The sequence below is a fragment of the Chelon labrosus genome (genome assembly GCF_963514085.1).
Source record: "Chelon labrosus genome assembly, chromosome: 3".
Lineage (NCBI taxonomy): Eukaryota > Metazoa > Chordata > Actinopteri > Mugiliformes > Mugilidae > Chelon > Chelon labrosus.
Genome location: NC_140339.1, coordinates 24,832,233 through 24,845,026, shown reverse-complemented (window position 1 = coordinate 24,845,026; position 12,794 = coordinate 24,832,233). Strand labels below are relative to the sequence as shown.

Genomic DNA, 12,794 nt, shown 5'->3' with positions numbered 1-12,794 from the left:
TCAAACCAACAATTAAAGTGCATATATAGACACAGTATCATTGCAATAGTAAAACAAAAACAAAAAAAAACAAACTGCCTCCTGATTAGAAAATGGAAAAACAAGATTTGATTTAACGTATGATATTAATGCAAAAAGAAAGAAAAAAAATACAAAATTGCCCCTCTACCTGTCCATGGTCAATTTCGTTTCACAGATGAACTGACTTAATATGTCCTCCTGTATGCTTACTGAGCAAGCAGCATGAAAATTGACCTTTGCTCACTTTCTAAAATTGACCTTTGCTTGCTTTCGAAACAATTGATTTTTCTTCTTAATGCTTCAAATGGCTTAATATACAGTACTCACGCAAAGGCAACGTGTGAGGCAACGAGAAATTCAGGAAACAGACACACTTTTCTGCGACAGTTACTAATTGCTAATTCCGTAAACACTAACACTTTTGCTATTACTGGAAGCCTATAGCTCGACTTCCTGTGCTGCATTATTTTTAATAATAATAACAATAAAAAAAATACGTGTCTACATAGAAGTGTTAAGTCTGTCAACCAAATATTTAAGAATGCACAGGATGCATGCCTGCCGAGCAGGGATTAAGTACTAAAACTATATTTCTGGTACAAACATCTATTCTTGTTATTTTCTGCCAATTAATTAATAAATATTTAGAACATTTTTCCCCTCACAGTGGCAATGGTGGAACTTTATCTCATCAGTGTGCATTTACAGTGTAAATGCCTGGCTTTTTGTTCACATTCCCTTACTTAAATATCATCCATCACTACGCTCATCCAAGCTCCTTTGCTCCAAATGGGCAGCGGGAAGAACGCATCTACAGCCAACTAATAAAACAACAGCGACAGAGCAGCATTTCCAGCCAGACAAAGAGAAACTGTGAGGGATAGGCCATCCGCTGGACCAGGAGGAACACCATAAATTTGCCTGAGTCAAACAAAAACTATTTTGTCCTGGATTGCCACTGGGCAGATGATCACATCTGCTTAGACAGAGTCGGCCTGTGAGCGCGACTCCCTCAAAATCTAGACATCTTTCTTTAACAAACATGTCCTTCACTGAATAATTGCCGTCTAGTCAGTAGCCACCACCCAACAACAGACACATTTTTGTATGCATCCTGCTAATCAACCACATTGTTCTTCACCCTCACTTAACCGCTGTCTTACTCTGTGTCAGGATTATGGGAAAATTTCATGGAAGTAGGCACAGGCCCTAGACCTGAGGGAGCTTTGTAATCAGTGGCATCCTGCTATGGCGTCACTGGTGACTACAATTTCTGTTTGCTGCCGATATTTACCTGTGTGTGTGTGTGTGTGTGTGTGTGTGTGTTGGGGGGGGGGGTAATATTTACGGAAACTACAGAAATCCAGAATAATTCCCAAAATCCACCCGTGGAAAGTTCCCTCTAATGTCACACACACCATCACCAACATTGAGTTGAGCCTTCCTCCCACTCATATTATCCTTTTGTGTTTTCCACCAAAATCATCCATTTCTCTTCATCCACCCTCCTCTCACCCTCCTCAGGTGGTGGTGTAGTGTAGTGTACTGTCAAGCACAGCGTGAATCAATGACTGGTGCTCACGCCTACAGGTAAAGGTTAGAAAGGTTCACTATTGAATTATTTCTGCACTTCTCTCATTGCTGCCATCTACCTAGCCGCTTTTAGCTGATGTGGTTGAGGCACTGGAGGGGACTCGTTTGGCTAATGCACTCAACACACGAGTGCACGCGTGTGCTTTGTGTGTACCCTGTATGTTTTCTTCAAACGCAACAAACATTAGAGGAATTTGCACATTCGGGAGCATGCACATGTGTCCACACACGCAGACTTACACACTCTGTTCCCTACTATCTATCAGACAGTGGATAATGAATCACAACATCTGTGCTTTCAGCCAGTCTTTGTTTCATCTGCCTTTATTCTAATGGAGGCCTCGGAGAGTGAGGGCAACATGCTGCTGGATAGGGCATCCTTCACTCTCTGGTTTTGTTTTGCTGTCAGCAAGGCTGATCGTCTGTGCTGGACCCAGAATGAACTCATCCATAGCACAGATCATGCCCTTTGATCCACCAGCTCTCTCTGGGGGGCACAAACAGCCTTATTAAAAATGGCTAAATAAAACTTTCCTAGCCTCGACTCGATAGTTCCCAAACTTTACCCCTGCTTCTTCTCTGATGCTGCCTATGGTCAAATTGAGCTGCCTAATTCTGACAGGGAGCAGCACTGTTCACCCAATACCGAAACACAGAAACAAATGAAGCAATCTAAGTGTTTAACAATTTATTGTTTCCACTTCTAGACTACCTGGTATACACTTGCACTACAATCAATATCACAGACGAGAACATGGTGGATGTAAGATGATAATGCGAGCCTTAGGGGGAAAGTTCAAGAAAGGAGTGCCTAGGAAACTTATGAGAAAATGAAATATTACAACAACTACATATTACCAGTAAAGAAAAGCCTAACAAAAGAAGAAGTGACTGTATTGCATCCACAAGGAAATCATTTTTTTAAATATGTATTGTAGAATATGGGCTGGTTATGTATTCTTTGAGAAAGATGTCAAACCCAAGTGGGTTTGATAATGAGGGACTGGCATTTTGTAATTGTGATCACATTAAAAGTCAGTGTGGACATGTTGGTTATACTCGTTGAGATGCATTTGTCTGAGTAAATGTCGACAGAGCCCAGCATCACTTTCTCGTGTAAGAGCACTCAACCACTTTCACAAATACCTGTGGCTACACTAAAATAATATTTATATAAACACCAAACTATACATTATATGCTCTATCAAACACATTTCATACGAATCTGTCATTAAAGAGTAGAAATGCTTTTCTCCTTCATCTCATCTACCTATGGTAGCTACATGACTGGTGCTATAATTAAACCCATCACAACCATTATGTCTCTGGCACCTAATCTATTCCCTCCTCCTCTGTCGGTGTCTGTCTGTAACCACAGACTTCCCGCCCTCAGTCCTGACTGACAGGCCGTGGTCACTCTGCGTGAGCGACATGAGGAGCAGCAGGGTTACTGCATTTCCTCCTTCCCCTCCCTGTGAGCTCCTCCTGATCCCGCAATCCGGCACCTCACACCACCGATAGCCACCTCTGCTCCAATATCCAGCAGCAAAGCCCCTAGGCCTGAAATAGAACTCATTAACACGTTTAGTAAGTACAAATGAGATGACTGTCTCTTGATGGACTGTCTATCTTTTGGATCAGCTTTCAAGGAGAGTGTGTGGTAATGACAAGAGAGAGGGAAACCAATATTATAATGTGCTGCCGGCCTCCTCTGAAAATGGGCTTGATGACAGGGAGCACCCACGCACGGCCTGATTTTCGTTGCAGACACCCATGTATGTGCTCATTTACGGGCATGCAAGTTTGCAAAATGAAGTCTGGTGTATATTTGCACCCACGTGGCACAAATGACAGCGAAATCACACACAGAGCAAGACTCATGCAGAGGACTTATTGCTTTTGTTAACATGACTCAACAATTCAATGAATTCATCACTTTTCTGACCATCACTTTCTTTTTCTTTAATATAAACACTCATCACTGACATTTATGCTGCCTCTAATCTCTTTTGCTCTAATGTATTGGATAGGGTGGCACACCAGGAGTCAGACTTTACCCACTATCCAGCCAGAGGGCAAAGCTAGCCAGTATTTACAGAACGAAGCTTCAGTCAGGAAGGCTGGTAAAAAATCTGGACACCAGATATTTTTTATTCACAGTCTATCCCAGAATAGAGTGGCGGCTTTCTGGTCAATTTGCTATTACAGGATGGGCCAGGAGAGGAATTCATAGCAAGCATGTAAAGCGGGGGGGCACAGGGACAGAAAAGACTTGCTTGTGTTAGTTTCAGCAGCAGGATTGTGTAAATGCTCAAACACAACTGGAAAATCTATAAAGCCATCATTTTGGCTTTTTAATAAATGTCTAGTCGTTTGTAATATTTTCAAAATGAAAAGTAATGTATTTATGAATTTCCTGGCACGTTCTGCAGACAGCAAACAATTTCCTATGCTGCCTAGATGCCCTTCGGACAGGGATTAGAAGGCAGGCGACTGACAGAGGCCTGACTGAGCTGCGGGCCCTCTGGGGCCCTGCTCATCCAGGCCTGCACAGTCCTCATCCTCATATCCACTCTGCATCACCAGGGCAATAACAGCCTTTATTAAAAGCGCATTGCACCAGTGTCTGTCTATACAACTCACTTTCGGATCGGCCATAATGTGGCATGTAGAAAGGGTCTGGTGGTTAGGGGCTACAATATCCTGTTTCTGGAAAGGTTTACTTTGCATCTTAACAAGCATGAATAAGGGAGGACATTCCAGAAATGGCTACCGTCTGTTTTGTTCTTGCCTGTGGGGAGCATAAGCTCAGGCTATGGCCCTTGCATGCCATCAGAGCGTGGCCTGGCTCACCTCTGATTTTACCTGGCTTTAACAGCTGCAGCCTAGCCACTGGTCCTGCAAATAGTTAGACTATGAAAGCAGGGGAGAGTAACACCCTGTTAATATGTTGCCAAAAATCTATGAGAAGCAGAGGATGAAACAATAGGATCAATATTATGCATATTAGACGTGTGGTAAAGTAATTTTGACGGACTGGATGTCGACACATCCTATCTATCATCATTAAATTTCAACGTGAGTAGCGAGGTGATGTACCAACCCTAAAATAACAGTGACTTTGTTCTGTTTGCTTTATTAGTGCTTTTTCCGTGTCACTGTGTATTTCCCAGCTTTTTCAGAGCATGTGAAGAATTATGCATGAGGCAGAAATGAGGGGAGGGAAGAGAAATGCCTCTGTTGTCAGGACAGGCCTTGCTATTAGGTGCGTGACCCTGAAAGTGCACCCCTTTTAGCGAAACAAGCAATGGATCTCATACTGGATACCACTATTATGCAGTAATTTGTATGCACCCTTTCGTCTCATTTCCATTTAATAATGCACACAGTTCCCTTGCCCAGTTTCTCAAACTGGTCATTAAAAGTAACGCTGATCTAAACTAGAGGCTCAAGTTCCACTTACAAGCAGTCACAAAATGGAAGATGAAACAAGTCAAAGTAAGATAACCACTCCCCAAAACAGCCATTGTACACCAGGCCTCTATGTCCACACAGACAGGAGACAATGACTGGTGGCAGCCCAGGTGGCCCCAGCCCCAGTCTTCTCCTTCCCAGCCTCCTAGGCTCACAGACAGGGATTTCCTCCTGCGATGAGAGCCAAGCCGTCACAGCCCAGCGATCAAGGGCCTGCCATCTGTGACTGAGGCAGATTTACAGCAGGAGCTAATCCACACTGTCAGCCACGTTTGTTCTCCATCTCTGCCTCCTTCATACACAGACACGCACTCACACACATGCACCACCACAGAATAAAATATATATTTTATCCTTATTAAATGCTCTCTTCCGCATCTCTCTCCTTTTTCTCTCATAAATGCAAAGACACAAAGAAAACATTTTTTTTTTTCCTTGCAGAGCAGCATTCACCCTTCAGTGCAATTTAACTTTGGCCTTTTTAAAACATGATCTCATTCTGTTCTACACTCAAAAAATAACTTTGCTCGATTAAATGTTAAGAAATGAGAAACCTCAATGTGTCATTGAGTTATATGCCCTGGTGAACATCATTCATATGAAATAGGGTCATCATATGCTCAAGTGTCACACTGGCTCTCACATGTGAGCTCCCCAAACCCATTTTGCCTTGTTCTCCTCCATCCATTTCTGACTGTTTTCCTCTTATATATTGGCCTCTCTTGTACACATACAACTTGATGCTTAACACTGAAAGGTGTCAGCAGTCACCATTAACCCCCGTACATGACACTTGGTTTCACCTTTCCCCCAGGAATACCTAAACCTAAAATATATTTCGTTCTCGTGCTGCCAAACCAACTGTCATCACAAGTGAACTCCTTAAGGGAGTTTTAAAGATTTCCTGCTTGCCTTTCCTGTCACATACATTTTGCTTGTCTATTTTGTGTGGATATCTGCCACCAGTAATGAGCTGCTGTTGTTAAAACTAGAAGCTGGCACTGGTGCATCGGTTCAAGTCAGTGCTGAGCTTTGTTCAAGGATCTCTGCACACAGGGCAGCTGTGTGGGACTGGGATCCCTCTGAGACCTCCTTTGTTTCCCCATAGATAAAGGGTTAAAGAAGACAAATGGAGGTGGGGCCACGGAGCAACATGCCTAAGCAGCACATTTATAGTATGAGCAAGAATTAAAACAATGCAGGCCTTTTATCCCTGCGTTAGTCTAATTAAAAAGAAACGTAATTTCTGCTGCCCTTGCTCTCCTCGGACTTCCAGCCCAGAAGAGATTTGTGGCACCATGTCCCTGCAGTCTGTTTGCTGCATCCTCATAAGGAATATTAATATGTGAATTGCAAAACATACCATGTTATGCGTGAGCCGGATCACAACATATTCCACTGCTCACACAGCAACTACATGTATAAGATCAGGACTCAAAGACATTGTCGTTTTTGTAAGAATTATGTCACGTTACCCTTTGACACTAGCTCTCTGTGTAATATGTGTGAGCTATTTGAGAGGAAACGCAGATTTCATGTTTTGGGGCAAAAAAATAAAAAATCCAAGGCCTGCACCTAAACCAGCAAAGAAACACTCGCAGGATCACAGAACAGCAGCAGGCGAGGGAATTACTGTGTAGGTGACCCAGAAATCCAGGGGCAACTTTGTTTTAACAAACCAGGGAATGTTCCAGCACTTTAGCAGCTATGCCTTGACCACAAAACCGAGCCATGTGCCACAGCAGAGCTAGAGAAGAGGAAATTAAATATTACACAGGGAGGGATTGGTTCAGCCCTAGCTGAGGGGTGGGGCTATGAGGTGAAGAAGCATAGAGGAGGCTTTTGGTGTGAGAAGTAAAGTTGGGCGTGCGGAGTCAGCAATTTTAGAGTTGATGATTACGGGCGAAGAGGCTGGATCATTATTGTCATTTAACTTAAAACTTAGTTTAACAGGTCACTAAAAATCCTAAGGTGACTAAAAATATAATGGATTAAAATCACTGACGTTGTTTTTATATGGTAGTCAAAGTTTAAAGAAACAGAAGGGTGTTTTTCTAATGAATTTTATAATTAGTCAAACAAAGTCTATTATACAGCAGAAAAGCAGACCCTAAATTACATGAAATGAGAAATGGCATCAACACTAATCCGACGATCAAGCATCATCATTAAAATGCACGAGCAGACTGCAAAGACATTAAATGTAAAAACATTCTGTGAGATACCAGTAGTCGGTTCAAGTAAGTGAGGGTTGCTGTAATTTCATGAAGCTCAGCAAGACTGTGAGCCCTGGTGATGTGTGTGCGTGCGTGTGTGTGTGTGTGTGTGTGTATAATGACGCTGCCCACACACAGCCCCCCTGCTTGCACCCCCCATCCAGGCACAAACATGGGCATCTAACACATAAAAGGTTCAAAAAGAAATTAGGACTGACAAACATGGCATCTATTAAAAGAGGAAAAAAAGAGAGAAAAAAACATTTATTTGCAAACAGCAAAACTACTACTCCTGTGTGAACTAAAAAAATAAATAAATTCCCAACCCCCATCCCTTTTAACCTAAATGGCCCTTCCTCTTGCCTTTGCATGTTCGCTTGTCCAGTGTACTGTAGTCATTAACATATTTGGAGTGCAGTGAGCAGAAAGCTTAATTGTCCCTAATTGCTCAGCTAAATATGTTCTCTAATGATTTGCTTCAGATCTGTGACTGCCTTTTGCGCAATTTCCCGGCCGCTGGCTTCATTATCCCTGCCTCCTTGGAACAAAGCGTCTTCACAGGCTGGCCTTTTTTTTTTTTCTTCTCTCCTACATAACACAGACAGCGAGTATGTGTGCGAGGGAAGTAATGGTTCCCTCTTGGAAGGACGCACAATAGAGCCCCTTTGTCGGGGCACAGGAGTTAAAGTGATTAGAAAACCAAATCTCTACTAAGAAAGAGTGTTAATTGACCACAGCTCACTCTTCCTAATCAGCCCGTAATGAATGGGCAGTTTAGGCACTTTGTTTCAGCCATGCTACTGTTGTTGTGGCTGTGTCTGTTTTTTGGTGTTCTTATTGTTGTTGCAGCTGCTGCTGTTGTTCAGCTCCTCCTCCTCTAGGCTTATTGCTCTGTCTCAATATGTCTTTAATGACAAAGGACAGCTCCCACTAACAGGGACCTCTGCTTCGTCTGTTACATTGTTTTTGTTGTCATTTTAAAAACAGAAGTTACCCATTAATCTTAATGACAATTCTATGAGGAAGTAAACGTGAAAGTGGGAAGACACTGAACAACTGCAAATGCAAATGTCTGCAAGTCATGCATATATAGCTTAAATGGATGTGTGCAAGAGACGGAGCTGCATAGGTGGCGAGACCATGAGAGAAAAACAAAGTCAGACAGACATATATATAAATATCTCAGAGCCACAGGGCTGCGTTCTGACCTGTATCTGAAGAAGGGCATTTGCGAATGGTGAAGATGGAGCTGAGGTCGTCGTCCTCCTCTGGCAGGCCCTTCTGCAAGCGCTGAAGCTTCCTGAGGCTCTCGCTGCGTTGGTGCTTCATGGAGCGCACATGCTGGATCAGGTTGAGCTTGGCCTTGGTCGAGTAGTTGCAAAGCACACAGTGGTAGTAGCAGGCATCACCCTCCACCGCGTTTTCGTGCTGCTGCAGGTGCTGTGGGAGGGGATCGAGAGAGAGAGAGAGAGGAAGAGAAGGAGAAAGAAAGGAATACGGAGAAAGAGAGAGAGGAACAGAGAGAGAAAGAAGTTATTGTAGATGGCAGATAGCTGGCTAGGCACCACCGACTCACTTTCACTCACACAGTTGGCAAATGAACAAATCAATTCCCAATCACAGCCCTGTTGTTTAACATCCAGACCTCTTCCCCTTCAGGACAACTGTTTGGACTGCACACTTGTCTGCGTGAGTGTCTGTATCAGTAGGCTAACAGGACAGGAGAGGCCTGGGAGGCACGCAAATCTCAGGGGCCTGAGGGCAGGCAGGAATCGCATCAGCCACCCTTCAGAAGCCGTGGGTCTGCAGCCTCACAGACGGAAGGAAGCATTGATCCCCTTCACTCAACAGAAGCTTCCCGTCTCTGAAAAGGAAACTCCAAACATCTGCCTGTTTCACGCATGGGATACTAAATATTGATCATGGTGAGTTAAATCCTCGCTCTCTCATAGAGAAAGAGAGGCAAAGGCAGCCGGTGGTGAGGCAGGAGGGCGACTGAGTGCATTCTGAGAGAAAATGGAACATTCCACAACAGGAGGACAACCTTCAGAGGACAGGAAATCAGCACCAGTATTGACCTGTCAACCCCAGCACTTCCTCCAATGCTCAACAGCATGCCTAGTCCAGACTGCAGCCCACCCTCCCTAGTGTCACAACATGCGTAAAACCCCGTAGTGACACCATGCCACCACAGCCTCTCGTCACACCACCAAGCTCCAGTCTAATTACCTCCTGCATGGCTCAATCAATGATGCAAGGCCGGCACAATATGGCTGGGCCTGGTGTGAGCAACAGAGTTATTGACCATTATCCTTATGCATCACACTGATTGTTGCTGTATGTTTACAATAAAAGCCCCAGACTCGGTATGGCCACTGGTGTCATGCCTGTCGTGTGCTGCTCTTATATCAAACTCTGGAGTCTCGCTGTGGGTTTCTATGGCTGCAATCAATGTCAATCAGCAAAAGTTTTCCTCTTTTCCCCCCTAATCGTGTTGGCCCACATGTCCCCTGTGACGCATGCCGAGACAGACAGAAAAAAATTACAATAAACTGTACTGTTGTAGATTTTGGTTAAATATAGATATACTCTAGCAACTTTTCATAATTTTATGTAGATAAATTGATCAACTTAGGCCAAAAGTACAGATAAAACACAACTGAATACATTTAATAATAGTGTAAATAATTAATAAGGATAACATTTTTAATAAGGTAAAATGCACTGATAAAAAATAATCTGCAGTAAGAGCGCATTACTCAATTTAACAATAATGATAAAAGTTTGTAATTAAATAAAAAAGGAGGATTTTTTTATAAGTCCACATTTAAAGAGAGTGCAAACGTACAGTATGTGCCTTCTTTTTGCCTTAGACACCAGACTTACACTTCTGCTAAAGGATCAGAAAACTGAACCATTCATCATGAAGAAACTGAACTATCCTGTCCTGCTCTAGATGGCCTGTTGGGCTGGCTGGCTGGCTGGCTGGAGGATGTAAAAGCGATGGAAACATTACACATTTAACCACATTACATCTAAATCAGGTGTTGACAGGCTGGTGAAAAAAAAGTCGTAACAATATTATGCCTCCCTAAAATGCTCTTGTCCCTTTCTCCTAATGTTTAATTTTCTGGCAATATTGTAATATTGCTATGGGGTTTTCTGAGCTATTGTGTTTCATTCTCTTTGGTTTCATATTTCTCACTTCTACACCTAAAATGTGCATTAAGACACCGCTTCCAGGAAAAGGAATGGGAGTTTTTTTTTTTTTTCCTCTTTGTGAGCCCCACAGCTCGGTGTAATAGAGTTATTAGGTGATTGTAAAAAGCTCTGTGTGCTCTCCTTTCTCGCCTCGTTTTAAGCCATCCATGATGTCATGAATAGGTGTTGTTGGATATTGTGGGAGCCCCCCCCTCCCTCTCCTCCTTTTCCACTGAGCACAAATATTGCATCAGAACTAAGGCAGAGAGAAATCTGAGAGACATATTCAGTTATAGATGACACCGAATCAATCAAATTGCTTTTAGTCATAGCAGATGTCTTGAATTAAAAAAAAGAAAGAAGTTCTTGCCGCAAATGACTCAAGTCTCCAAAAATCTACAAGACGAGTTAAAAAAAAAACGACAGCACCTGACCGAAACTTCAAAGCATGTCTCATGAGGTAGAAAAAAAAAATCCTGAGAGTTTTATAGTTCCCCATAAAAAGCACAGGGTTTATATAGGAGTGAACCTGAGCCTGCATGCCCCAGAATAGGCCGTAATTCACTATAAACCTGACTGGCTAGGAAGATGGCCTCGGTGGGGCCAAAACTGGTCTGCCCCAGTGCTTGTAGCTCTGTCTACAATGTCAAACGGTTACACCTGTAAACCAACACTTTCACCATCCCTGCACTGGCCATGACCCAAAGCAGTCTGGGGCATTTGTGAGTCAGTGAAAGAGGGAGGAGATCAAACTAATGAAATGTGAGGTGGTCCTTGCTCATTTAGTATGCCAGAGAGGACTGAGGCAAAATTGCATGGCGCACAGAAGAACCGCATTGCTTCATCCATAAGAACAACAACCATCTGATCATCAAACGCACAAACTTTCTCTAACATTGATTCTCCCTGGAATCAATGCTTGAGCTATCCATGTGAGAGACTCCTCGGATCATATCTAAAAGCACAAACACGGTTTGGACACAGTACACTCGGGGGCCAGCTCCTTCTCTGGTTCACACACATACACACTTTGAATGTGAAACATAATAATGCATGAGACAGGGCCTATGTCTGTTTCCTATGAACCTGCAATGAAGCCCCTAGTTGATAAATCACCTCCAACTGGAGTGCAGGAATTTGGCGGCTTAATGAAAAAGTCATGTTGGGCCGGGAGGAGTCGGTCTGCCTGACTCTGGGGTTTCTAACCACCCTATCAAGGCCCCAACAGGAGGGGAGCTGTGGAGCATAATGGTGGTGGTGGTGGTAGGGGCGGATTTACAGCAGTTATATAGGAGATTCAACTGAGCAACTGTGCGCCTGTAATGCAGCGATGCCCTCAGCAACAGCTGGGAGGCATGCTATATGCATAGGAATATACAGTACATTAAATATGTTATATGATTTTACAGATAAGTTACAAAGGCCCATTGATAGCGGGCCATTTTTAAGACAAGTCATATTGCAGTACTGTTGCGTTTTTTAAAATAATACAAAGACATTTTAATCGTATATTTAATTAAATGATGCTCCATCATAGTTAACTACCTTTATTTTAAATCATAAAATAATTTCTTTTGAAAAGACCCATTCTGAGCATTGTTTTATACGGTGGTGGTTTTTATAGTTTAAAAATGCAGTCACGGTTTTTCAAGCCTCTCTCTTCGATAGAGCACCTTGTCTGTTGCTGTGGAGGCTGAAGCAGTGCTTCGTGCTTTTTCAGGTAAAGAGGGACAGGGGCGGTGTGGGCACCACCCCATCCTCTCTCTCACAACTCTACAGTGCACCTTGCCCTCTGAGTGGGCAATACGTGCCTGTATCAGTTTCACCACCCACCCAGAGCACTGCATACATCTGCATTTCCATCCACTTAAATGCAAAGTAAAAGTGCACCTTTAACACAAAACAGTGTGGTTGCTGTGCGAGTCCAGCTAACGCAAGATGGAGGTGGGTATTACTGGAAGTGTGGAAGGGAGACAGAGAGCCGGTAATTCCAAAGAATGGCTCCCAAAGGAGCTGTATAATACACCATGTACACGCAACAAACACATACAAAAGTATAGACAAAAAGAACATCAGAAATGTACACACACAAACATGCACAAATGCACACACACACACATAGCCACATACCATTATGATCATACCCTAATTTCCACCATTAAATTTGGCAGTGCTGTTAATACAAAATTAATGCATTAAAACAGATGACTATCTGTGAGCTAAATAGCTATCAATTCTAAGAGAGCTGCCAAATTCCCTCTGTGAGAGAGCCAGTGAGTATCTGCTTGG

At 43.1% G+C, this 12,794-nt stretch overlaps 1 protein-coding gene across 1 annotated transcript in view; it reads right to left on the bottom strand.

The window, feature by feature from the left end:
- The window catches only part of zfhx3b (zinc finger homeobox 3b), an 86,737-nt gene that overhangs the window by 48,627 nt on the left and 25,316 nt on the right, over nt 1-12,794 (bottom strand). Inside the window, exon 4 of the mRNA XM_084541376.1 lies at nt 8,513-8,744. Coding sequence (XP_084397502.1) covers nt 8,513-8,744 — 232 coding nt within the window. The remainder of the gene's footprint in view (nt 1-8,512; nt 8,745-12,794) is intronic.